The following is a 23,716-nucleotide window of genomic DNA, read 5'->3' on the forward strand; positions in this document are numbered from 1 at the left end:
AGTGACTTTGATGTTTCTGTAGAGTGAGTGCTGACAAGAGATGCCAAATAATCACCTGTGGAGTCTGGTGCTAAAACCTTAATAATGAGAACCCTGAGCCATGTGGCCCAGAACACACTGGGCTCCTACACAGGCAGCTGGCACCAAGACAGGGCAAGTAACAGATAAACCATTAAATTTTAAAAACAGATTTCTAGAGCAGTTTTTTTTATAAGTGTCTTATATAGTAAACAATGGCAACAAAAGTGCAGTAGTTTCAAAGCAGCATATTTAACTTCAGCTTCATGATCTGTGTGGACAAGAATTTGTTTCCTGATTAAAATACTATTTGGCATAAATCATTGTCTCTCACTCTGCTCATCACCAGGGTGGGCAAGAGCTGCTGAGCTGGTTCACTCCTCTTTTTTGGGTGGATCTGGGATGCTTTCAGAGAGTGGTGTGAGACTGAGCAGGACCTTGTGTCTCTGGAAGGCTTTGGTCTGTCTGAACATTTTGTCCGTGCCATGCAGGAAATCCAGCACTCCCAGCACTCCGTAGCACTGGTTGAACCTGAGAACCAAACACAGATAAGCATCACTGGAAGTTACTGAGGTCACCTTGCCCTTTCTCTTTCCATTCCTTTCTCAACCCTGATAATCTGTCCATGGGATTTCTGCCCCTGCAGTCTCCCTGGCAGCTCTATCGAAGCCTGGGCGAACCTTGTGCAGCTTCTCTCTGGTGCCATCATTGCCCAGAAATGGTGGCACTTCTCCTGGGCAACTCAGACCTGTGGGAGCATTGGACACCCACGTTACCAAGCCCCACATGCTCTCTAGACTTGGCTGTCCTGGGATATGGAGCAGATGTGCTTCCAGCTGGCACAGCTGTTCCACCCAGAGTGTCTTGGCTCTGCAGCGATCCCTGTCCTGGCATGTGGTGACTGAACTGTGCCCTGGGCTGGTTCTGCAGCAGGGCAGACATTTCTGGGCAGCATGTCTGAATGTGGGGCACGCTGGGAGATGGGAATGTTTCTCCACTGCTCGGGTATGTATCCTTGAACAGTCTGCTGCAACTGCTCTCTCTCTCCAGCACAGGAGGCTGAGAATCTCTGTCAGGAAGGGTTCACGGTGATTGAGCAAAGTGTAATCTGATCAGTGTTACTGATCCCAGTGTATGGGAGAGGGACAGACAGACAGGCTCGCTTATTTTACCTGTGTGACTTGCCCTGGCTCTGTCCTTAGATCACATGAAGTGTATTCTGAACTTCTAGGAAGAACCTTGCAGAGAACTGTCCTTAACAGGGCTGGAATGCCTTGAAATCCCAGTTTAACTGCTCTAAGAACTGGCAGCACTCAGCCTGCTCTCAGGTGAACTGGAGAGCTGCTCTGCTGGTGCATGAGTTAGGCAGACCCTCTTGACCCTCAGAAAGGAGCTTTCCTTGCCAGTGGAGAGGCAGGAGAAAGGAAAGCTGAGCAGTGCCCAGACATACTTGAGGTGGTGGAAGTCGTGGAACTCTGGAGATGGCAGGAGGGGCAGGTGGTAGCCACAGTGAGAAATGCTTGTTGTTACAAGAGCAATGGAGAACCATGCTGAGACTGAAACAATATGAGATCCCATAATCATCGGGCCAGTCATCACAGGCAGAGTGTTGGAGACCTGGAAATGAGAAGAAAGTACCTCATTAATGGGTCCACTACAAGCAGACTCTCCAATAGGAGCTGAATTGTCACCTGGTGATCCATCACTGGTTTGTTTTATGCAAACAGTGTAAAGGGAAGAGCTCTCTGCAAACACCTTACTAAAGTAACATAATCATCCAAAAAGTGATAAGAGAGTTCTACTACTGCAAACCATTGCCATAGCCCAAGCTCCATAAGCCTGCAGTAGAAGTTAGACATGACTCCAAACCCTGGGTGAGTACAGCACGATTCCAGTAAATCACCCTGGAGTCTGAGCTGTGAATTCCAGCTTCACGTTGGAATAATGCTGAATCTGCCCTTGGGGAAACCTCACTGTGAAAGGGCATGGCCTGCAGACACACACAGCAATGTGACAAACCCTGCTGCAGCTCTTCACTTGTTCTGCTTGTGGCACAAATGGCTCTGGCTGCCCAGACCCAGCTGCATGCACCAGCACGGCTCAGCTGGGCTCCTCAATCATTATGCTGTCCAAAGACTCAGCTGGGGAGACCCTCAGAGCAGCCCAGGACTATTGGTAACAAGAGATGGAATTTTTAAGTGGAATATTTGAAGGTGGGATGTGTTTTCCTGAGAAGTCTCAGCTGGAGGGGTGTTGGGATACACTCCTTGCAAACACTGATGCCAGCAACCACCACAATAATCCTGACAGATTTCCAAGTACACACAATCCCTCAGGCTGTGTCATACCTCTTGCTGAAAGCACTGTCTGTGCTCCCAGTCCTCTTGGGGCTCATGGGAAGTCCTGTCCAGTCAGTTCCTTATCTACTGGAGGCCCTTGGATCTGTGCTCTGAAAGCTACTGGAGTCCAGTATAAACAATTACTGCAACCCTCCAAGAGCCAAGCTTCTTGGCAATGCAGCTGAGCTTCCTCTTCCTAAGGAAGAAGCCTCTAAGGGCATATTTTCTTCTCTTCTCTTACCACTCCACCTCATGCCATGGAAACCATACTCCACAGAGCAACTGGAGGGTGACCATGGGAGAATCCACTTACTATGTGCTCTATTGGGTGAGCATAAATGGAGACCACACCGATGGGGGCTGTCCACTCGTGGTGCTTCTTGTGAATGTGCTTATAGAGCACTGGGTGGTGAACAAGCCTAGGCAGAGTAAACAGAAAGGCAGGTTTTGAGCTCTGCAAAAAAGGAGTAACAGAACACAGAATTTCTGTAGGGGACTTGCTTGTGTCTCCGCTAACATAAAGATTTCAGAGCAGCTGGCAGTAAAAGTGTAGGATTCCTTGCTTCCTTTGCTCTCTTTGCATTGAGCCCTTATTCACTTAATGTGTCTGCTGGCTTATGATAAACTCAGGCCAGAAAAATCCCATAAATCATAGTCCCTGAATTACTTAATTTATTCAAATCTGGGAGTACTATTACGGGAAGACTCACTTTATGCTTTCACTGTTTTGACTTTTTCTACTGGCAACTGTCAAAGAATCAGAATTTTCAGTTCCATGGGTCCTTTGTAACAAACACCATTTCCATTTTTCAGGTGCATTTGTCCTAAAGGGAAACCTACAGATTTCTGAGAGTACTGTGCTTGCTTCTGCTTCTTTTCTTTTCCTTGCTTTTAGTTCTGTCCTCTAATGTTGGTGTCAGTGTTTGGAAATCCTGCAGTGTTGGAAGTCAGGCCCTAATTTGTAGGTGCTGTACAAGGGAACAGAGATCAGTCGCTGACCCTTGAGATTTTTGTGTTTCAGGCTAGTCGGTCTTGTTCTTTTCAAAGAATGCTGGGTTACAACTTCTGTGGAAAACTGCCTGTTCTGTTTCTTCCTTAGCTTTTAAGCTGTTACACCTTTAAAATTCTACCCATTTTTGTTTACTACAGTTACTGGCAGCACCAAGGCCTCATGTTGTGAGGGTGGATTTCAGGACCTGTAAGATTTCCCGTATAAATACAAAACTGGTGGAACAGAGGGACAAGGATTATTGCTGTTGTAGGGTATGAGTACAAACTTAAAGGCATGGGGGAAAATCAAGCACCTGTTCCTGTGCTCAGCTCACCTGTGTGTATAATAGAAGAGAATTTCCTCTACTACAGTAAAAATGCTTAGCTCCACAAGAAACCATTGGAAGGTTGGTAATTCCTTGCTGAAGGTGTTTTCCCACCATTGCATGATGTAGAACATGGGCACAAGCATGGGAAAGGAGACAAAGAACTGATTACCCAGCGCTGTGTAGATGGCTTTCCACAGTTTCTTTCTGTCCACCTGCAAAAGAGAAGTCAGGACTTGAGACTAAGAAAGAAACAATGCAGTTTTAGTTGGAAGAATGAAAAGCTTTAAGATTTGTAGGCAGTTAGTTTTGGGATCAGCTCTTTAACAAGCAGTCAATGCAGATCTGATCAGTAGCCTCATAACAGGATCTGCCTTCCTCCTTACAGTGGGTGTACAAGACTTGACTTGATCCTCCTGGAATCCTATCTGGTTGCAAGAGAAAAGCATAACAGGTTCTTCTCCCCATTCCTGGCCTAAGAGACTGCAGGAAGTGTTTAGCCAGCAGAGAAGGCAGAGGGAGAAGTACTTACAGGATCATTCTTGCCCAGCTGAATGCGATAGCGAGTAATGAAAGTTGGCTTTCCTGTTATATCAGCCACCAGAAGGATTCCATTGAAGCCCCAGAAAGCAAGTGCAGGCACCAATGCAGCCCCTGTGGCATGAGGAAAGGGCAGAGATGTGTGAATGAATTGGGAACTATGGCTAAATCAGAAACAAACTAACTGGCATAGTACCCAGAGGACCTTGCTGGGACCCAGATGTGCCAAGGGTGTGTCCCCTGACTCAGGATGCTTTGAAATGGAATACTGGTACATTCTGACATCCAGGTAAGGTCGAAGAATGGGAAGGAGGTTAGAGCAGGCAAATGTCTCAGAGGTTGAAACTGGACATAACTGAAGCTAAGAAAAGGCTTTTCTAGGTGGCTGGGAGGCCTCTGTTCCTTTTAAATCCAAGTAGGATAAGGATGACTTGATCTCTACCAGTTCTGTTCACCAGCTGCTAATCACAGAAAAGAGTTTTTGTAAGTACTACAGCAAGAGTAGAATTCACTAAATTTACTTATATTTTTAGTAATTAGTTCTACTGAGTCATTCAGTTCTCACAGGAGCACGGTGTCGTCACAGGGAAGCCACTTCAGTAGCAGCAAAAAGATCAGATTTTTAATCCTTACAGGGTCCTGCTGGTGACCCCATCCAAAAGCAGAACAGCTGCACCACATCACCTGTGGGTACCTTCCAAGCCAGTGCTTGTCAGTGGGAGGATTAGTGAGTTTGGGAAGCTTGTCTATGTCTCCCTTTTATATGTAATACATGGATGATTTCTCCTGAGAAGCACTGTTAAAACTCACCAACGAGGAAGATTGTCCACTCATCTCCCTCCATATGGTCGTAGAACTCCAACCATGCTGTTTGCCAGAAATTGCCTACAGTTATATTCTGCATAAACCTGTGGGAATAACAGTGGTTGGTTGCCCATCTATTCATCCACTTTCCCCCCTTTCCACAGCAAAGTTTCTCCTCAAGCTGCTTTGTTTGAACATTCTTACCAAGAAGCAGTGTTCACTAAGGCAGTGAACATGAGCAGGCCTGTACTGAAGACATAGGCAGTGATCCTCAAGGCATCAGAGAGCTTCTTTCCCTGTGAGGAGCAACAAGAGTAAGCACGTGCTGCTGTGTCTTGCCCTGGCATTTTTGGTATTTGAAATGATGAAGGCAGTCCTGTGATGGCCTGTTTTGCTTTACACACACACTCTGAAGAACACAATAACAAAGCTGTTGTGGGATATTGTGTATAATCATCCATCTGTCATGCTTACAGAGATCTGGTGCATGACTGATGTGGAATTTCTTTGGAATAACCAAAGGGAGAGAAAGGACCACTGATTTTTTTTCCCCCCTCTTTATTTGGCATACTGCTCAGTACCTGGAGGGCCATAGCTCCAGGGGCTACTGGATAACTCAGGGCAGTGGGAAAGGAACACCAGCAATAAGGAATGGTGCTCCACCTCAGCACCTCCCTCCCTCAGTATTTTCTCCCTCCCAGGATGCAGTGTTTCCTCCCCACAGCAGTTAAGAACTGCTGTGCTCAGATGACCTGGTTAACAGGAATAAGTTTATTCAAAAAGCAGTCTTCAATATATTTGAATATTTAAATATTTGAAACAAAGTTGTTTATATACAACAAATTTATAATTAACAATCTTTTAGAGTAGTCCAAGTTTGAACTGGTTCTGGAGTGCAATTAATTTGGTTTTAATGAGTGAATATGAATTATATCTATCTGCAATGTAAACTTTTTTTAAAAAATCAATGCAATAGTATAATAACCAGCTATTGTCTTCTTCATTCCTCTGTCCTTCCTGTTTTTTAACTGTGGTGTTGTGCTGCACAAACAGACTGGAGTGAAAACAGTGTGATTCATAGCTGCAGTCCTGCTCACCTCCTGTCAGAGAGGACAAACAAGAGAGGCAGCTCTGAGAAATGCCAAATGCAGGTGGTTTAGGGTAATATAAAGGAATCCTCTTTACATGGCTTTTAGATTCTGTTACAGCTACAGAACATTAAATGTGGCCCAGGACTTATAAGCAATATTTATCTGTCCCAGGACAGAACTTTGCTTTAGCACTGAAACATTCACTACTAAAACAACCAACCAACCATTTTCTCCTATCACATTTTTTTTTTTTTTAATTTAAAAAGCAGACAGGGAGGAAGAAACTGACAGCAGGACTCTTGCCCTACAGTCTGATATTTGTGAACCCTATGGGTTGATATGAGAGCAGTGCAATCAGCTGCCACTGTTATCACTGGAGGTACTGAAGGGCAAATGCCAGGCTGGCAAAAGCCTCTCCTCCAGCATCAGATAGTGCCTGCTGGATCCTGGACCAGAAACTGCTCTCTTAGCAGTTTCATAATTCCAGTTGCATCCATGTTATGTCCCACGTATGCTGATGTAAGACTTTCTTAATCTTTAGACCCAGGACCATCACTTACATATTCTTCCAGAAAAAAAAAAAAAAAAGGTTACAGAAGTTATAGAAAGCTTTGAGCTTTTTAACAAACTCATATCCTAGAAATTGTTTTTCTCCTGGGATGATGAGCATACCAAACAAAATTCTGTCTTGTGTGTCAGAATTTCCAATTAGCTCAAATAAGGTTTCAGTTGCTTTAACATCCCTCAGCTCAAGAGTTTCAAACCTTTGTAACTCCTAATACTCACAGACACTGTGCATGTCCTGCTTTGAGACAGGACAGAGAGGAGCTAAAGCTCAGCACTTCAACTACTTTAACAGCCCTTTGGCTAGAAACTGTCTTGTTTTGAGGCTGTGTTTTTATTGCACATGATGAAGTGATTATATGAATCCCACACACTATAATTACATGAGATGTAGAAGTAGAGCAGTTTACATAGAAAACAAATTTTGTTCACCAAGTCCAAGTGCTTAATACCCTGTTTCTCCTCATGCCAACAGCTACAGCACTGTAGTTTCCAAACTAAATCATGGATTGCTTGAGTTCTTGCTCTTAAAGTTCTTGTAGAAGTTGGCAAATTCCTTAAGAACAGGGTTGCTGCTGGCAAGGTAAAGAGACTGGGGCACATCAGCTGGCCATAAGAGTTTAGAAGGACCAGGCCCAGTGAGGTGGCACAGCTTCTGGTTATGGGGGACTGTGGTGGGTTCTTGCCACTCAAGCATAGATAACAGGTCCTTCCCTACTGGCTGCTGTAGCTGCAGTCCACTGGAAGGGAAAAATGCTGGGGAAGTGTTGCTTTAGTGATAAGAGATGAGCTCCTAATTATGCAAAAATGTTCGGAATGAGGATGTGTCTGTCACTTCTCTTAGAAGGTGATTCTACACATTCAGCGTTCCAAAGCACCTGCATGAGCTTCCTTAAAACGATGAGCTTGAGCCTTTACCTGCTTCTGCAGCTCAGCTGTGGAGGAATATCCAGAGTCTGTTTCCATCTGAAATAAAAGGTGATCTAAGTAAGTGAACTTTGGCCAGCTGGAGAGTGGCAGAATATGATGCAAACAGCAAATCACCTCCACCTGCAGTTCAGTGCTAAAAGTGTAAAATATTTATTCTCTGTACCATGTCCTGTCCTGCTCTATCCTTCGTGTGTTGGCCATGGAGCAAAGCTAAATTCTTGAGAAGAAAAATGCCCTTACTTCTGGAGGGAGTTAGTAGTGTCCCAGAAGATTAACAGGGATGCAAGAATAACAAGGAAAAATGGGAGAACAGCCAAAACCAAAGCTTTTGCTTGTGTCACTGGTGTGTTGTGGTAAGACTTCCACCCTTGATCTGCCCCCGGAATACACTGCAGCACCCAGTAGCTACTCCAGCCCTTCCCAGGCTGTAAGGAAATGATCATGTGGGACATATGTTCTTCCATAATGACAACATGCAATTAAACAACCAGGGATGAAAACAAAGTGAGTTTGGGCCACAGAGAGTTAACACAACGGAGCCCCACAGCCTTCACTCAAACTCTGAGTTACAGTTTAAGAACATGATAAATAAGAAAATAATCTTTGCTTCAAGTCCTGCTGTGGTCACTTAGAGAGGTGAAGTCCTAAATAGGCATGTGGCCATCTCATAATGAGTCTCCCTGCATTTGGCTCTGGCTTGACCATTTGTTGATGGCTTTGTTAAAAGAAATTAAAAAATAAATCAAACCAAATGTCTGAGTAGCTGCTGGGACTTCACTGCTGGCCATAGCCATGAAGGGTTCTGTATTTCAGGCCATGTTCTGGCTGTCCTAGGGACTATTGCATAGTGTTTTTATATTTCTGCAGTCTTATCATCAAATATAATTAGCAAAAGTTAACAAAACATTCCTTAATATTGTCTTAGTTTCACATGGTCTTTAAGAAGAAACACACAACTTCTAACAACACGACAGCCAGATTACTGAGGATTGCAGAACTTAATCCATTTTGCTTCTCCTACTCAGCAGAATATTCAAGCACAGGCAAACTATTACCTAAAGTACAAAGGTAAGCACAGAGAAGGTTCAAATGTTCTCGTCTAGGGTACAAACAGTTGGAAAATTACTCATTAGGAAGATGATATTCTATTACCTTGAAGATGGAGGGAAGCCTCTTGGGAGTACTCTTCTTGCAGCGTTTCAGAAAGGAGGAATAAGCTGTCAAAAAGAAATCCTGTATTAGTCAGAAGGTTTAGATTTGAAATTATAGCCTTCTGGGTATGTTCTTACAAATACAACTCTGTTTATTTACAGGTGTTCCCAGCTCTGTTATATTACATATTAGTATGCAGGTCAAAGGGCATGAGACAGCAAAATTAGACACCTCCTTCCTGCTTACTCACAGACACAAAAGAGCAAGGCCAGCCCACCATACCCCACGCTTTAGTGGAAGAAACTGATGTTAGACAGTTCTGAGAAGGAAAAAAGAAAAATAAAGCAAAAAGGGATTTGAAACTTGAACCTCTGAGGCCAACTCCCAACCCTGTATTTCAACACTAGGGCTGGATGTACTCCTACGGGAAATGGTAAGTATTGGTAGCAGTCTTAAAAAGAAACCAAATCCAAGTTCACTTTGTCTCCCTTGGCCAAAAATGGTAGCATGGGAGGTGCCCTAAGGTGCTATTGCTTAAAATGAGAATGTATTGGGGAACCTGCAGTGACCCAGGGCTTCCTGTCCTTCCCCAGACACAGAGCTCCTCACTACTGCACTTTGTGAGCTACCACAGCCAGTCTGTGGGATTTTCTTTTCCTCTCGTATATTGTTTGCCAACCACATCTTTATTGATAAAATACAGTGGAATTCTAATATATCTGATGAAGAATACCCATAAGAAACAACCAAAAATAACCTGCTAGCCTGAAGAGAAGAGCATAAATAACATGCCACAGGCCAAATTTAAATTTATCTTATCTTAATTTTTAAAAGACCTTTTAATCACATATGTTACCTAACATCCACTACATGCCCATCTTGTCACACAGGTCCTCTCAGGGCAGGTGTGCCCACTGCCTCCAAGAAAACACTACTAAAGCTTGAAATATATCAGGCTTGAATAATCCATTCCTTTGAGGCTTTGCTCCATTCCAGCTTTCTTAACAGGTTGTTCAGAGCCTTGAACAGTTGAGTGTCTGCACAGAGGGAGATTTCACAGCTTCTCTGGGAAATCAGTTCCAGTATTTGACAACCTTCACTGTAAGTTTTTTCCACTTGGAATTTTTTTGGTTATAACTCCTATTATGTGTTCTTAGGCTGTGCACATCCCTGTCTTTACAACCACCCAGTAGGGAGCTGAAAAGAGCAATATTCAATTATTCTGCTGGGACAGTAAAGTAAATAGTGCTGGCCATAGTTTTCTGTGGTTAAAGAGATTATTCTGCTCTGATGACTTTGTAGCAGTCAACATTAGATTAGGAGAAAGGGGAACTTCACTGAGCTGGAAGGCTGATGCTCCAGAAGTTCCTCCATCCAGCAGTGCTGACACCTTTGCATGTGAACAGCTCCAGAGCAGAGCACTGTAGAAAATGTGACTCTGCTTTGAGTTTTTAGGAGAAGGAGTTACTACTTGACTGAGTCACATATTCTGTGCTTTTAGGAAAGAGTTAAAGTTACAATCACATTTCCAGTACTCTTTTAAAAATAATCAATTTATGATAGAAGGCTGGCCTGGGCAAAGATTTCCAGTTCAAAGAAGAGCTGCCACATTTGCTTACCCTCTGTTTCAGAACACTGCCTTTATTAAGCCACTTTTCAGGATAAAATTCTACATTATTTACATTAAACCCAGAAAAATTTGGATAGAGTAGGTTTTCCCCAACATCTCATTACCTACTCTTTTTTTATTCTGTAATGTCTCTCCTGATTCAGAATACACCAAATACATTAAAAAACCATTTGTGTGACCATGGCTGTTTCAGCAAACAAAAAAGCCATTCAGCTGCTTGGCACTGCTCTCGTGTTGGCATATTTTACAGCCCCAAATCAACCACTGAAGCTCTCAGCTGCCGGCAGCTATTTCCAAATATCAGCTACAACTAGTACTGCCTAAAAAAAAAGTTCCTTTCCAGTTATTTCAAATTAGTTAACACAAAATTTGATCCAAAGCAAATTCTCAACCCTAGAATAAAAGTAATTGCTCTTCCAATCAGTCTCTTGACATTAAAGGGGAAACACATTAGTCAAACAAGAATTCTAATACATTTTTTTATATTATTATTTCCATGTAAAACTTCATTTGCCCAAAAACTGTTAATTAAGTCACACATCTTGCTTTCACTGAATTTTCCACTTCTGGTACTGAAAAAAAGCTAGTTTGTCTAAGTCATGTTTTAAAATGCTCAGTATAATCTGAGTATAATCTGAAAAAAACCCTGCTGTATTTTTTAATATTTTTTAAACATGCGAATTATTATTTATGCCCCATGCCTGCTGTTCTGTTATACTTCTTGTGCCCAACAGCCTCAAGCTGAGGCAGCACAGGTGCCCTTTCCCTGCACTGCATCCTTCTTCCACAGACCTGCATGGAAGGTGCAGCTCAGAACAGCTCCATCTGCTGTGATGGACTGGCTGCCCACCCCAGCTCCTTGGGATTCCTCGTGCCTGCCTCCTGAAGCCTCTGGTGCAGGTCTTACTTCACTGAAATCAACCTTTATAATGACATAGACAGTGGAAAACTGCTCCTGGGAGAAAAAAGGCTGTCACTATGTGTGACAGTACAGAACGTAGAGAACAAAGAACACAGGACCACTTACCTGGTCACCTGAACAGTTGCATATCAGCCATTCTGTGTAGACAGACACAGGACCAGACGTGGTGTTTGATGTCCTACCAAGCACTGCACGGTTTTAGGGGAAACCCTGTTCCTAGAAAAGCTGACAATGGACTTCACACAGACATGACATTGCCTTTTAATGACTTCCTCAAAGTCTCTATCATATCTTTTCAAGCACCCTTGAACTCTGGCTGCCTGTTCTTTGCTCACCACCTGCTGATGGTAGCCTAGGAGAGGTCCTTGTGTCTATTCAGAGCCCAGAGTTCAACTCCTCACTTTTCACTACTGCTGTCGAAACTTTATGAGGGTTTAGGCAAGGGCAATGGGGGTGTGTTTCTAAGCAGGAGCTGCCTGTCCCCTCCCAGACAAGTCATGTGAAGCCAGTGCCATGTCACTGTTAGTGCTGGCAGTGTTCCCCGTGTGTATGTGCATGCTGTTACTCAGTTAAGCACGTGGAATACATCTCTGCATACCTGTAAGTTTTTCATCGTTGTACCTGAGAACAAAAAAGCCACCAACACGATAAAGGTAAGTAGTTTTTATAATTCACTAACTCATGGCTGGAGCACAAAATAGCTACTGCCAGTGCAACTGAATGGGTCAAAGGTGTATTTGTTAAAAGCAATAAGGGTTACTGTGGAATTTGGCAAAACAACAGCAGTTCAGTTTTCATGTTGTTGTACTAAGTCTAAAAATTACTCCAGCTCTGTTGCTACACAGTGCCCTCAACCAGTAACAGGCTTTGCTTGCATGGGTAAGGTGAAGACACACATAGGTTAGCATGTGCTTGGGCTCAGTTGTCTTTAAACATGATGTTTACAGACCATAAAGTGTGTAATTATGGTATTGCAGAGAGCAAGATGTAATTTACAGCAGCATTGATCTTTCTTATGCAAATGTGGCCCCAATCTGTTACTTAGCCCATAAATAGTGCCCTGTTATGAACTAAGCTCTGAGAACTGAGGGTGTTACTATCAGAACTTTCCAGATCTATTTTTCCACAGGAGGAAAAACAGGGAATACCACCTCTGCCTCACAGTTAGCCTTGTTTGCCCTTCACAGGTGAAGCAACACATGCTTTTTCTCAGTAACACCTTATGCCAGCAGAGCTGGAACTGCAGAGAGCACTGCAAGAGTGAACAGCGTTTAACACTGTTAGTGTTTCCATCCTCACTTTCTCTTGCCTAATTCCAACTATTCCCTGGTAGGGACAGAAGTTGTAATTCTTAGCTGTTGCTACTAATTTGTATTTATCACACAGAGCAGGCTCAACAGAGAGGAATGTGATTCCTTCAAACTATTTACGCACGTGCAGAGGAGGAAGTGGAAATGAGCATCTCAAGAGAGGGGTGCCGTAAGGATAATGTCCTCAGCTGATCTTTGGATTTGAGCTTGCAGGGGGAGGGCTGTTCATCCAACAGCCAATAGTAGGTGATAAGAGTGAATTTCAGTGTTCCTTTTGAACCAGTGCTCAATTCCAACATGGTGATCTCTGAAATATTCATACCCATAGGGACAGCTCAGCACATTAGTCATAGGGTTGTAAATGCCGTTTATCTTCTGCTGCAATTTTGTGTCTAGCCCAGGTTGTCACTAATCAAACTGCTGCTTCTGCCTGCCCTGTGCTGATGTCTCCACCAGACACCCCAAAGCTGCTGCAATCTTTGCTGAGCCATGCAAGAAGTCTGATTTCTTCTGAGCAAAAAAGCTTTTTGATCAGACACTTCATAATACAACTTTGTTCACTCCCCACAGTTTTTGTAATAGTCACTGGCTGTCTCACTGTTTGAGAGGAACATGAGGGGAAAATCTATGAAGTATCTTTCAGGGGACTGGACAAGCCCATACTGATCATTCCTCTAAGGCTGAAGAGGAATCTGAACTTGGCACACATCAACCACTGCCTAATTAATTCCCTGCATTCTGAACCAGATTTCTCACCCTCTGCCAGGGCATGTGTGCCACCACCTAGCACTGCAGTGGCTGCTTTGGGAGCACCTGTGGAACAGAAGGGTGAGGAAAACATAAATTCACCTTTCAGGATTCCCACAAGTAAGTTTTCTTGTGGTGCTGTAAGCTCTAAAGAAAAGGCACAACAGAGGACGTGCAGCTCAAGCTGCCCAGTGTGAAAATGTTGAACTGAATACCTTTATTCTACCTTATAATGCAGCTCTACACTCATGGGTAGATGTGAGGACTCTTCAAGACTTTCTTTGGAGTGCTGGAGCAGGAGGCAACCTTGGTAACCTCCAAATACAGAAATGATGGGACTCTTTAAAGAGCAGGGTGCCTCTTCCAGCTATTCTGCATCTTTATTAGCCATGTCATGTTTGAAAAAAATTCTGATCTCATCAAGCAAAATGTGTCTCCAGCTCTTCCCACCAGTGCTTGCAAACATCCTTGAATGGCTTTTTTTTTTTCTTAACAGACAGATTTTTACACACTACAAATGTAATTTATCACAGGTGATTATTGCCTGCAACACATTTTTATTACAGTACCAAGGCACAGATATTTACAGTGGCCTGAGGAGATGCATCTTCCTTTTTCCCCTGGATTCAACATCCCTTCAAGCCCGGGTTTACGAGCAAGAAAAATGACTCTGAACTCTTCTGGGAAATAAAAATTTCACCTTATATTTACAGGGTGCTGTAATCCAGCCTGCTGAATTTACCTGCTAACAACACAGATTTCCTTGTACAAAACCCCAGACTCAACTAACCACAGGAAGAAAGGTGATTACTTTCTGGCAGTGTAGTATATTGTATGTTACATAAATTGCACAACACCAGAGACTGCAGAGCTAAGGCAAAACAGTAACCCTGCATCATCCCTGAAGATAAACTCTGAATCAAAATAATGCTCAATAAAGGGAATGTACCAAGATGCTGACAGCAGCAAGGTCACTTAACACAGCAAGACTTGAAAAACCCTCTTCTTTTCTAAAGGCAACATTTCTGCTGAGGAATGAACATTAAACCTGAGACACTGAATGGTGCCTGACGTGTGAAAGATATCAATATCTGCTTTTCCAGATACTTTGATCAAAATGCTGGGCAAGTAGCCGAGATTCAGGGAAAGACTCCCATATGGTGGGCAGATAATCCAGTACCAGAACATATATATTTATAGAAGCATATACATATTTTACAGTAGATGCAACCTTGTCCAGAAGGAAGGCAGTCTAAAAGGAAAGAAATACTATCTAAATTTAATTAGTAGACGAGCTTCCAAATGAATTGCCTATCTGCCATCAGCATCAGCCAGCAAAGCAAGTGTTGGCAGCCGTGTTACACAAGCAGTAGCTGCCTTACCAGCTACAACCTTCTGTTGCTAACGTAACTTAAATTCCATTCCTGGAACAGGAGAAGCCAGACTAAAAGTCTGCAGGTGTAGTAGGAACTTAAATGACTTTTATGCCCCTGCAGGATGAAGCAAAACTTGCTCCATTAATGAGCTTGATACGCACTACACCATAGGAGCAAGGCGTGCCAGGCCAGCAGCGTTTGCTCTCTGGGCTTTAGGGAATCCCCCTTGGAAACCGAACCCTCATCCCGCTCCCACCCTGCGCGCCCCTGGCCTGGGAGCCCGGGGGGGCTCGGGCCTAACCCCGACCCGGGGACCCCCTCACCTCCCCTTGGTGAGGGAGGGGCGGCCGCTGCTTCTTTCGGGAACGCTCAGCCAGGGCCCGGCGCAGCCCGTGTCCTAAGGGATGGGGGTGCTGGGGGCTCCCCATGCTGGAAGCCCATCCCAGCCCCGATGGGCGTTATGGCGACGCTTCCCTCAAGGCGCAGAGGCACCCTCCCTCATCCCTGCCCCCCCCTCCCACGGAGTTTGGACTCGCCCACTGTTCGGAGCGCGGGGAGCCCGGGCGAGCCCATTAGCTGCGCTGCGGGGGGGAAGGCAGGAGGAGGAGAGACACGAGCCGGCATGGGCTGGGCGCATGCGCAGTGCGGGCACCGCGGCCGCGCGCAGTAACGTACCCGCCCTCTCCCCCCCCCGCCTCTCCGCGCGCGCCGCCGGGGCTCCGCCATCTCTCGCTCTCTCTCGCGAGAGGCAAAGCGGCGCGAGACCCGGAAGCGCCGCCCCTCGCGGCGGGGGGCACTCGGAGCCATCGCGGTTGCGCGGGGCGAGAGCGGCGCGTCCCGGCCGCGGCTGCCGGGAGGTACCGGGGAGCGGGACGGGCGGGCAGCAGCGGGACCGGCACTGCGGGTGCAGGGCTGCGGCTGGGGTTGAGGGGGCGGCGGCGCTGACGGCGGCCCTCCCGCTTCCCGGCCGCGGTGAGCCGTGTCCGGCCGCCCCCGGGCTGTGAGGGGGGCCCTGAGGTGACCCCGGGCCGGGCCGGGCTGTGGCGGAGCGCTCGTCCCTCCGGGTAACTGGTGGCGCAGGGCCCGGCCGGGCGGAGCCGGAGCCCTCACTCTGGGAGCGGTTCGCCGGTGTTATTGCGGGAAAGGGGCAGCAGCCGGTGGCTCCGGCTGAAACAGCGCTGCAGTGTGGCCCCAGTTACATCAGAGCGGGATGGAACCCCGGAATGGGTTAGAGGGACCGCTGTGGGTCACCTGGTCCAGCCTCCCTGCTCAAGGAGGGTCATCCCAGAGCGTGTGGCACAGGATTGAGTCCAGACTGTTCTGGAGTATCTCCATTGAGGCAGACTCCAAAACCTCTCTGGGCAACCTGTTCCCGTGCCTGGTCCCTGCACAGTTTTTGCTCATGTTGTTTCTCACGTTCAGGAGAAGCTTCCCGTGCATCAGTTTCTGCCCATTGTTTCTTGTCCTGTCGATTGGCATCACCAGGATGAGCCTGGCTCCATCTTCTTGGCACCCTCCTTGAGATATTCATACCCACTGAACCTCGTGCCAATGAGTGTTCTCTCTAATGCATTCTGTTGTTGTGTTTAAACAATTGTCTTCATCACAGAATCACACAGGGGTTTGGATTGGAGAGGACCTTCAAGATCATCTCATTCCACCCCCCTGCTGTGGGCAGGGACGCCTTCCACTAGACCAGGTTGCTCAGAGCTCCATCCATCCTGGCCCTGAACACTTCCAGACATGGGGAAATAGTTGAGGGTTACACATGAGGATTCACTGCCTGCACGTCTTGTGCCCAAAGTGTCAAAGCTTATGCCAGGAAAAGGAAGACGGGGATAATGATTCTTTACATAAATAACTGGACTGTTGATTGTGCAGATGCTCTTGATTTCATTCAGCATGTTTACAGAAAGTGATAAAGAAAGAAAACTTGGTCTAAACTTTAAACGGGTTATTTGAAGGTGGAAAAGGAAGTGTGACTGATTCCTACAGAGCATTTATTCACATGTCACTCTTCCTTCACTTAAAGCATTATTTATTTATCTCTTTAATGCAGCACACTGATAAGATTGCACAGCTCGTGATCCTGCACTGTCATTTGAGTTCAGCATCAGCTGCCTTTTTTCTGGTCCCTGCAAGATGCCAGCAGCCCTTGCAGAGAACAGCCAGGTTATCTGTGAAGTATGGGCCAACAACCTGGAGGAAGAGATGAGGAAAATTCGGGAGATTGTTCTGAGTTACAGCTACATTGCCATGGTAAATGTTTTATACTTGACCTAATCGCCTTAGGGGATTTTTTGGGGTTGTGGACTAAGTTGATTCTTGGGTGAGAAATGATTTCTCCCTACCCCCAGTCAAACTGAACTAGAAGAGGTGAAAAAATAAAAAGCTGTTTGGTAGATTTCCAAAATTTAATACAAGCAGTGCTGAGTATGGGTTGATTGAAGGAAGGGGAGGATAGAGACCAACTTAAAAACCTGAATTTATTTGATATTTAGCTATTCATAGTGTATTAGTTTGTGCAACTGGAAGATGAAGCAAGTCACTATTGGGTTTAAATCCTTGTTTTTCCACCAGTGTGTTTGTCCTTTGAGTGTTTTTCTCCATTTGATTATAGGAGATGCCATGGGACTGGAGGTCAAAAGGCCTGCAAGTGACTGCTAGCCAGCTGGGCTGCCTCCTTTCTAATGAGGGCAGATGTTGATTCTTAGGGAAGAAAAATATTCTGGCTGTAGATAAGACAATATGTTCAGAAAGCTTTATTTAAAGAGAGTATAATCTCCCCCAGGTGGGAGGAATCTCCTCCTGCTTGGCAGCAACCCAGTGTGTTAGATAAAGAACTGGTTTTAGTTGTGATACTGTAAGTTCTGCCAGCTCTGCTTAGGAGCACTGAACCTCAAGATATGAAAAGTCCTCATTAAAAGCGTGGCAAAAGACAGGTGCCTTTGCAGAGTGTGTGGGGTTTTGGTGTCAAATTCAGCTGTGGAAGTGAATATGATTTTTTTTGTTAACATTTGTCAATGGGAAATGAACTTTTTGCTTTTTTTCAGTCTCATTGAAAGTGTTCTTATGGTTTGAGTGACTGTGCTATAAGAGTAGACAGATAAACCTCTTGGGCAAGGGAGAGATTGTGTCAGGTGCACTGCACTGGGTTTGTTGTGAAAGATTTTGTGTGTAGTCAGTAGAAGCTCAGTGACCCAATCTGGGGGTAGAAACAGTATGGCAGTTTGGTGTTCAGCAAAGACAGCACACAGTCACCGGCTGAGTAAGAGGTTTTTCATCTGAAAGGTGGTTTTTCATCTAAAAGGTGTTTTTTCATCTAACAGATGGCTGCTGTTGTTGAGGTGTGTTTGACTGACAGTAGTTTTTGTTGATGTAGGCATTGACTGTTCCTCAGAAGCAGAGAAGGGTTTCACTGTCTGGGCTGTCCTAACAGAGTGGTAATAGTGGCTCCTAAGGGAATCCATGGTGAAGCTCAGTTTTCCCTTCTGTGCCAGGACACGGAGTTCCCCGGCGTTGTCGTCAGGCCGATCGGTGAATTCCGCAGCTCCATAGATTACCAGTACCAGCTCCTTCGCTGTAACGTTGACCTGCTGAAAATCATCCAGCTGGGCCTGACTTTCACAAATGAGAAGGGGGAATATCCTTCTGGCATTAACACCTGGCAGTTCAACTTCAAATTCAACCTCACGTGAGTCTTTGGGCTTGGCGTTGATTTCCTGTTCCTTCTGCTGGAGTGATGCTTTCCTTTGGCAAATACCGGTGTCCATGTGTTCTCACTGCTGGCTGCTTCTGAGCCATAAGGATTCAGACTCTAGTACTGACTATGTGGGAACCTATTTTGGAGTGCCAGAAGTTAACAGTGTATTGGAAGTCAAAGCCATGCAAAAATTCTATCCTTATTACCCTTGCTCTTGATAATTTTGTATGCCTTCTTTTTTCTGGAACAGTGTTTGAAACTTCATATATATATCTATGTAAAATTCCATCTCTTTCTGCTAAAAATAAATGGATGTGCTGGTCTCATCAAAAAGAAAAAGACCTCTTTACAGATCCATGCTTAAGTATAAGCTGGGATCTAAAAACATGTTGGTGTAATCATCACATCTGTTCAGGAGAATGAATCTTGTTAAATGGAGTGTGGCAGTTCTTGTCTCCTGCATACTGTAATATCCTGGGTTGCAGCTGAAACAAGTTTTATTATTCCTTCCCCTGTAATTATAAAGATAAACTCAGCATAATTACCACTAGAGCTGTCTGGAAATAAAGAAAGGGTTTATCTGGCAAAACCACATATGTAGGAAATCTATTTTTATGAAACTGTCGTTGGAAAGCATTACAAAAATTTGTAGCTACTATGTGCAGATCATCCAGTTCTTGACCCCAAAAGTTGCACTATTTACTCCACAAATTTTGAGCCTCTTAAAGGTATTGAAATCCGAGTGGAGTAGTTATTGCTGTGTGATCATTTCATTTAAATGAGTTATCATATTGATAGAACTTGGCTCTGTGTGTTTCCTCCCCCTCAAATGACACAAACCAGTAAAGAAGTCAGGTTCCTGCTCAGCTCTCCACCAGGCACATCATTCTTGTCCTGCTTCCTGAGTCAAGGATGATGCAATTCTGTTTACTCCCAGAGATGGAAGTGGAGGTGCTGATAAGGTGGTACATTCTGTGGAGTGAAAAGGAAAAATGTAGACAGGAATGATGGTCAGTGCTTTAGAGATGCACATCTTCCTGTGTGGGAGAACTCCCCTTTCCTGTGGGCCTCATCTGAGGTGCTCCCCTTGACCTTGCAGAAGGGACATCGTTCAAAACAGTCAGTTATGGAGCTGGAATCTTTGGAATCTGTAGCAGCAATGGAAGTGTTAACTACTTATGATCACAGAACAGCTTGTTGGCTGTAGGAGCCTGCAGTAGTGGTATTGAAACTGAGCCAGTTTGAATTTTCCAGAGAGACAAACTGGACCCAGAAGTATCCTACTGGTTAGTCCAATTCTTGACAAAGTGTGGGGAGAATTTTTCTACAATGAGCTTGTCTTGGCAGTACCCTGAGTGCAAACTTGCTTTTTTTTTTTTCCTTCAGGGAAGACATGTACTCTCAGGATTCCATAGACCTCCTTGCCAGCTCTGGGCTGCAGTTCCAGAAGCATGAAGAGGAGGGGATTGATACCCTGCATTTTGCTGAGTTGCTGATGACGTCGGGGGTCGTCCTCAGTGACAGTGTGAAATGGCTGTCCTTCCACAGGTGGGTCCAGGATGTTCACTGACCCTGTTAAATCTCTTCTTAATTCCCTGCATTTTTCATGGAGATTGACAGATTTTAAGGAGAAAAATTAGCAGTCCTGCAGTTCTTAAAATAAGCTTCAAGATATGGAGGCCAAGTTTAAGAAGTAAGGACACTTCCTGACTGCTTGTGAATCCTTTTGCTGTTACAGTCTCCCTCTCTTGAAGAAGTTGAAATGTGATTTCTGCACTTAGTAAATGCATTGTAAAGGATTTTATTTCTTCCTTACAATGTTGGTGGTGCTCTGAACTTCCACCTGTGTGGTTAAGATACCTTTCTTGTTTCTGATCAGGAAGTCTCTGGTCCAACATGGTATCACAAATGAAAGGACTTGCCACCACCTCCTTCTCCCTCAACAGATACTTGCACGGTTTCCTTCTTTTCTGTATTGCCCTTAGCTACAGAAATAAACAGAGTTGGGAAGAAATGTGTATTCTTCCCAATGGCGTAGCTGTTCCACAAAAGGCTAGTGAAGGCACGTGGGGGGCATCCCAAAGTCCTGCATTGACATAGAAAATCAGGACGAGTTCTGGCTAAGATCTAGAGTTTTATGAATGTCAGAAAATGTTAAGGCTTGAAAGGCCCAGCAAGTAAAATTCTGTTGAAAAAAGAGGTACTAGTTAGTACCTTGGGTTATAGGTACTGCCTGCTTACCTGGTTTCTCTATGGTTTTGTTTTCAGTGGTTATGACTTTGGCTACATGGTGAAGTTGTTGACAGATTCCAGGTTACCAGAAGAGGAACATGAATTTTTCCACATCTTAAACCTTTTCTTCCCATCTATCTATGATGTGAAGTACTTAATGAAGAGCTGCAAAAACCTTAAGGTACTTTCATCTCCCCAGCAAGCAGGTGATGAGTATCAACACTGTACATATACAGGAATACAAGTGGAAGAACTGCTGCATATGTTGTCTTAAAATGGGAATGTGTATAAAAATAGTGACAGAGAAGCACCTGAGACACAGTTTGTGTCTAATGGATACTGCCCTCCCCAGTTTCAGACTTCCCAATGTGTGTGTCATAAAGGGGACATTGCCACCAGCATTCTGGTTTGTGTATCAGAGGCTAATTATAATTCAGCATATTTATGTTTCCTGTACAAGGGTATTTCTTTTACATGAAATACTCTATGACTTGATTAACTGGTAAGAGGGTTGAAAGTAATTTATCTACTGAATCACAGCCTTGAGTAAGGGGAGGGAAAGGCCCAGCATGTGTAACCTGTGAATGTACCAACACTTATGTCAAGTATCTGCAACAGGAAAAGAAGGCACCTAAATTTGAGAAGAGTTATTTGTGCCCTCTTGAACACCATTTCCCACTGTGTTTCACTCACAGCTGGAGGGTGTGTACTGCTGCGATCTGCACTGGTTCATCATACCCTGTTTGTCCTCATGTTTTGGAGAAATGTGGCGATTTTGGCAAGAGATGAATCTTCCAAAATAAAATCTCTTCTGTTCTCTTGGCAGGGTGGCCTTCAGGAAGTGGCAGACCAGCTGGATTTGCAGCGAATTGGACGACAGCACCAGGCAGGATCAGACTCTCTCCTCACAGGAATGGCATTTTTCAGAATGAAAGAGGTACTGCAGTGTTCTTCCTTCTCCACTTTCTGTCCATAAATGTCAACATGTATAATGTGTTGTTTGTTTTGGTTTGGGATTTTTGAGCCTTGTGGCCATCACACTTCAAACTATCAGGAACAGGAATAGCTGATATTGGCACAGACTTGTTCTGTTCTTGTTTTAATTTGTACACTCCGTCTTGGAGGTGGCTGATTTCAAATGAGCTGTTAATTAACATTGGATGTTTTCTGATTTAGAGGCACAGTTAAACAATACCTGTTTCTCTTCTTTTTTTTTTTTTTTTTTTAATCTGCAGTTATTTTTTGAGGATACAATTGATGATGCAAAGTATTGCGGACGACTGTATGGCCTTGGCACAGGAGTGGCTCAGAAACAAAATGAAGATGTGGACTCAGCCCAAGAGAAAATGAGCATTTTGGCCATTATCAACAACATGCAGCCGTGATGAGCGGTGCCCCTCAGCAGAACATGTTTACCATTTTGGCAGCTGCTGTCCTCAACCATTTTCCCTAAACAGTGTCTCAAACAAAAAGCATCTCCAGTACACAGGCTGCACCAAGCCTTGCAGTTTTGCTGAAGAGCTGCATTTTCCTTTGAAACCCAGAAGAGTTGACTGATTTCCTAATGCCAGCATTTGTGGTTTGCTATATTTTTAATACCAAGGGCAAAGGACAGAATCTACTGTGTATACCTCTGGTTTTTTCCTCTTTTTACTGTACAGAATCTGCAAGGAAGATTTACCTGTAGAATATTGGGTAGAGCTGAGGGTTGGGAAATGCAGTGAAAATGGACACAGACACGCACGCAAATTTGCAATTTGTGTTTTATAAAGCTTATTTTAAAACTTCTGCATGTTGTGAGGGTGACAGCTTCACCTCATGTGTTGCTTATTTTATCTCTGTCTGTGGAAATTGCTCCCTTTGATCACTGCAGAGGTTTGGGAACGGATGGCATTAAAAATGATCCTTGCAGCTAAAAATACTCAGAGATTTGCTTTAACAACAGAGGGAATGGAGATTAATGGAGCTGATTTGATCAGCACTCCTTAGTTTCTAATTCTCTGTTACTGCTTTGACCCATGCTAAGCCTCAGCTTTGTTCTTACGGGTATTAAGGAACTGTTCTGGAAATACATTCAGAGGCCCAAAAGTTCACCTTTGACAGGGGATTGGACCAATACTATGACTTCAGTTTTCTTCAACTTAAACCTACAAATTTTATTCATCTCATGCAACACAACTAGGTCAGCATGGACAAATACTTGTTCCTCTTCTCCCCCCTGCTTCTCCAGCCCCTAATTTTACAATATGCTTAACAGGTAAAACAGAGTTTCTGATTTTTTTCCTGAGCTTCTGGGTCATTTTCATTATAAACACCTGAAAAGTAGTTAAGAGGATGAAGAACTTGGGATTCTGACTTTGAAAATATTTTTTTTAACAGCTCTGTAATGACATTTCTTAAAAGAACAAACCCTTTTGGACATGTCAAACTTAAAAATTTTTAAGACTTTGTCTGGCATTTTGAACAAGCTTAATCCAATATTAAAGAGTTGAGGTTTAGAGCTGGTATTTGAAATGTTTGTAAAGACTAGTTTTTATTTTTTGTAAAATAAATTTTTTTAAACCAGGCTTTGTTTTGGATTTTCCATCAAGCATTAGAATTTCCCCAGTTGAGGCTTTGGAATCTGAATTTGGGAGATACATGCCTGAAGATGCTGAAGTTTGTTTCCTTTACCATTCATGATGTGCTCCTGGGGTAGCTCTTAGTGAAATGTCTTTGGAGCTTATTGTACAGTAGCTGAGGAAAGCTGAGCTGAAGAGCTGTGGCAGAGCTGTGTTCTCTCCCTGCTGCTCTCTCAGCACAGCTCAGTCTGGTGTAATATTCCTGCACTGCAGAGTGGCCACTTAAAGGGACAAACCTGTGTGTGAAGTTTTCTGCTCCATGTAAACTCCAGTGGTTGCTGCCCTAAGTGCAGGAAGGCAGTTTGGTTAAGCACTGGCTCCCCCGCCTGGTTTTCAAGTGCTTTGTACAGACTTTAACAAATTCCAGTTGGTGGCAACACTCCCTCTGTAGATGTGTTTAATCAGTGAACCCGTGGCTTTC

General features: G+C 44.3%; 2 protein-coding genes across 5 annotated transcripts; one reads left to right on the forward strand and one right to left on the reverse strand.

Annotated features, from left to right (window-relative positions):
- Nucleotides 1–172: 172 nt before the first annotated feature.
- On the reverse strand, nucleotides 173–15,225 carry FAXDC2 (fatty acid hydroxylase domain containing 2). Of its 4 annotated transcripts, none has more exons than XM_041482167.1 (11): nucleotides 15,063–15,225; nucleotides 11,412–11,522; nucleotides 8,755–8,819; nucleotides 7,591–7,638; nucleotides 5,222–5,313; nucleotides 5,024–5,121; nucleotides 4,206–4,327; nucleotides 3,683–3,888; nucleotides 2,671–2,776; nucleotides 1,469–1,635; nucleotides 173–549 (listed from the first exon to the last, which is right to left on the reverse strand). In XM_041482167.1, the coding sequence occupies exons 4-11, from the start codon at nucleotides 7,636–7,638 to the stop codon at nucleotides 393–395; spliced, it is 996 nt and encodes a 331-aa protein (XP_041338101.1). In that variant the 5' UTR covers nucleotides 8,755–8,819; nucleotides 11,412–11,522; nucleotides 15,063–15,225; the 3' UTR covers nucleotides 173–392. The 4 variants fall into 4 exon arrangements, with proteins under 4 accessions (XP_041338101.1, XP_041338102.1, XP_041338100.1 ...); XM_041482168.1 differs by having other exon boundaries at nucleotides 11,412–11,531; XM_041482166.1 differs by having other exon boundaries at nucleotides 11,412–11,542.
- Nucleotides 15,226–15,460: 235 nt separating this feature from the next.
- On the forward strand, nucleotides 15,461–23,241 carry CNOT8 (CCR4-NOT transcription complex subunit 8). Its single transcript, XM_041482121.1, has 7 exons — nucleotides 15,461–15,596; nucleotides 16,799–16,998; nucleotides 18,240–18,433; nucleotides 19,829–19,990; nucleotides 20,711–20,855; nucleotides 21,501–21,611; nucleotides 21,910–23,241. Exons 2-7 carry the CDS (start codon nucleotides 16,882–16,884, stop codon nucleotides 22,057–22,059), a joined length of 879 nt encoding a protein of 292 aa, XP_041338055.1. The 5' UTR covers nucleotides 15,461–15,596; nucleotides 16,799–16,881; the 3' UTR covers nucleotides 22,060–23,241.
- The last annotated feature ends 475 nt before the right edge of the window (nucleotides 23,242–23,716 follow it).

This window comes from Pyrgilauda ruficollis, unplaced genomic scaffold (assembly GCF_017590135.1).
Source record: "Pyrgilauda ruficollis isolate IOZ18807 unplaced genomic scaffold, ASM1759013v1 scaffold57, whole genome shotgun sequence".
Lineage (NCBI taxonomy): Eukaryota > Metazoa > Chordata > Aves > Passeriformes > Passeridae > Pyrgilauda > Pyrgilauda ruficollis.

Bases quoted from the DNA above. Each gene is read 5' to 3' on its own strand.
- FAXDC2 (XM_041482169.1), bottom strand. From the start codon at position 7,638: ATGGAAACAGACTCTGGATATTCCTCCACAGCTGAGCTGCAGAAGCAG. The intron at 5,122-5,221 runs GTAAGAATGTTC...TTATTCCCACAG, and splicing joins TTAGTGAACACTGCTTCTTG to GTTTATGCAGAATATAACTG. The intron at 4,328-5,023 runs GTGAGTTTTAAC...CTCATGCCACAG, and splicing joins GTGGACAATCTTCCTCGTTG to GGGCTGCATTGGTGCCTGCA.
- CNOT8 (XM_041482121.1), top strand. From the start codon at position 16,882: ATGCCAGCAGCCCTTGCAGAGAACAGCCAGGTTATCTGTGAAGTATGG. The intron at 18,434-19,828 runs GTGAGTCTTTGG...TTTTTCCTTCAG, and splicing joins AACTTCAAATTCAACCTCAC to GGAAGACATGTACTCTCAGG. The intron at 19,991-20,710 runs GTGGGTCCAGGA...TTTTGTTTTCAG, and splicing joins AAATGGCTGTCCTTCCACAG to TGGTTATGACTTTGGCTACA.